Raw genomic sequence first — 2,538 nt, forward strand, 5'->3', positions numbered from 1 at the left:
TTTTTCACTCCGTCCAAACCAGCACCCATTAACTACAAAAAAAGCATCACAAAAGCACATATGAAACCAATACTATAACTGCATGAATCCAGAGAACACGACCACAACTCTCTTACCTTAACTTGACCTTGGATATCATCCTTCTGACCCATAGATTCTTTGATTTTGGCTCTCATAGCCGCATTAGCAATGACCTTATCTCTTGTCCCTTCAAGCAGCCTGATCTCTTTAAGAAGCTGCTTCTCCTCGGTTAAAGGAATGCTTTCATGTTGAATCCGATACTGGTAGCTGTAAATCTTCATTTTTTCCACAAAGCCAAGCAAAATAAGAATCAACCAAAGGCCAATTTAAAGCTATCTAAAAAGGTCTCAAGAGTATCGAGTGAACAAAAGTAGATTATTACCATATTATTCAGCTCTTCCTCGGACGAACAGATAGCGGGACCACGAGCACTCCCACCATCATTGTTCCTTAGCTTTCCCAGAGCTTGCTGCAAAGGTTCCATTTCCTTTCTTTTCTCATCAAACATCGTGTTGAATCCCTTACGCTCTGACTTCAACGGGTCTAGCAGATCAAATAACTTTGATCTCTCGGTCTACGCATAACCCAAAATCACATTATTAGCACTCACAAAATAAATAAAACAAAAGAGAGATGATATTCCTATTATTAACCAACCAGACACAAAAAAAAACACTTACCCTCTTAGCTCTTAAGTCGTTCAAAACTGCACCTCGAGCTTCGTTCAATTTCTTAAGCTCTTTCTCAGCAGCATCAAGCTTAGCTTTCATTTTGGGGTCCTCGAAAGGACGGTATTTGATAAAGTAGAAAGAGTGGATCTGCCTGGCCACAGGCCACTCTTCAGCTGCATCTTTAGGTACATCAGCATTCAACACTTTGTTATTAGTCTCTTCGGCTTTCTTAGGTGGCTCACCGTGTGAACCAAACTTGATGGAGACTTTATCTCCTTTGACTTGGTCAGGCTTCCCGTTCTTGTCGGGCTTCCCTTCGAAAGGAGCAGGAGCAACCTCAAATCCACCATTAACAACCTCAACGCCCATTGTATCAAACACAAAAAAACAGAGGATCCTAATGCCCAAAAATGAAAACATGAGTTTAAAACATGTAACGACGGATCGGAAAAAAAAACAAATAAAGGATTCAACTTTGAAAGGATCTATTGAAGCAAAGATCTACAAATGATAAAGTATTCAATTATCCAATATTAAAACAGATCATCATTTTCTAGCCATCAAAATGCATATCCAGACAAGAACAATGATCAAGATCGATCCCACGAAAACAGAACAAGCAGATTCACAATCAATATCAGATAATAATTAATAATAAAACATGCGAAAGATCAAACCTTTATAAACGTCAAGAGTCAAATCGAATCAAATTACTTGAAAGTCAAGAGAGATGTGAAATGATTCAGACGAAGCAAATCAAAAAAAGTCAATAAGAGCCAAGGGAGGGAGGGAAGAGAGAAGGATACCGTGACAAAGAGATCTGAGGAAGAAGAAGATAACCAAACGAAGAAGAAGAAGACCCTTGAAAGAGAGAAAAGGGTCGCTCGCTAAATTAGTGTTTAGGAAAGAAATTGAGGTCAGATCTCAATCTAAATATATCACTTCCATTTCTTGGAATTTGCTTCTCTCTCTCTTCTCTCTTTCTCTCTCTTGTATTAAAATCAGATGTATAATAGTTGTTGTTGTTGTGTTTTTTTTTTTTACTAAACCGGTAAGATTATTTACTCGATCGTATCCTACTGAATAACACCCGATTGGGCCATTCCTACATTTGCTACCCACTTGTTTGTTCATTTTTGTCTAATTTTTTAATTAATGGGGATTATTCGTAATCTGATTTTTTTATTGTCAACTTTGGAAAAACTTTTATGATGAGATTTTATTTCTTTTAGGTTCCTAAATGTTTTTTTTTTTCCTTTTCTATTTGAGTAACGCATGTAGCTTTTGACTAATATTTAGACAATTCAGTTATATTATATTTATAACTAAAGAACAACACCAAAGAAAAAAACATTTAATGTTAGTAGAACTGTAATTGAATGAGTGAATGAAGACATACGATTTTACATGAGACAGTGGCGGATTTAGAGAAACAGTATTGTTATTGATTGATGATGGTACAAAGTCAATTATGTAAAATGTGTATGAGCGAGCCACCTGCCCACTTTTAGACTAAAGTAGGCCTGTCCTCATGGAGAGAGTGGTCACGGATTGGAAAGTTGAATAAAAACTTGTGTGTTCAATGGAATTGTTATATAGACTAATTAAAGCGGATAATGTTAGATAGAAATTTAACCAGGCGAATAATTCTTAGCTAAAATGTTAGATAGAAGCATTTACGACATTAAAAGTTACTTAAACATTGTATAGTTCGTAAGAAGAAAAATTAAAAGTTATTACTATTCGTGGTGAAAAATGTTAATCAGTTAGAGTTTTATGTATAATGAATCTATACAAAGAAGTTTTTTAAAAAAGACAAAAGACAAAAAAAAAAAAAAAAAAAAAA

The 2,538-nt window shown here is 35.3% G+C and overlaps 1 protein-coding gene across 1 annotated transcript in view; it reads right to left on the minus strand.

Moving 5' to 3' along the window:
* LOC104722170 (proton pump-interactor 1-like) overlaps positions 1 to 1,061 on the minus strand; it is a 9,170-nt gene extending 8,109 nt beyond the window's left edge. The window contains exons 1-3 of the mRNA XM_019231784.1: positions 702 to 1,061; positions 404 to 595; positions 117 to 296 (exon numbers count right to left, since the gene is read on the minus strand). Coding sequence (XP_019087329.1) covers positions 117 to 296; positions 404 to 595; positions 702 to 1,061 — 732 coding nt within the window. The remainder of the gene's footprint in view (positions 1 to 116; positions 297 to 403; positions 596 to 701) is intronic.

Source organism: Camelina sativa, chromosome 11, assembly GCF_000633955.1.
Source record: "Camelina sativa cultivar DH55 chromosome 11, Cs, whole genome shotgun sequence".
Classification (NCBI taxonomy): domain Eukaryota; kingdom Viridiplantae; phylum Streptophyta; class Magnoliopsida; order Brassicales; family Brassicaceae; genus Camelina; species Camelina sativa.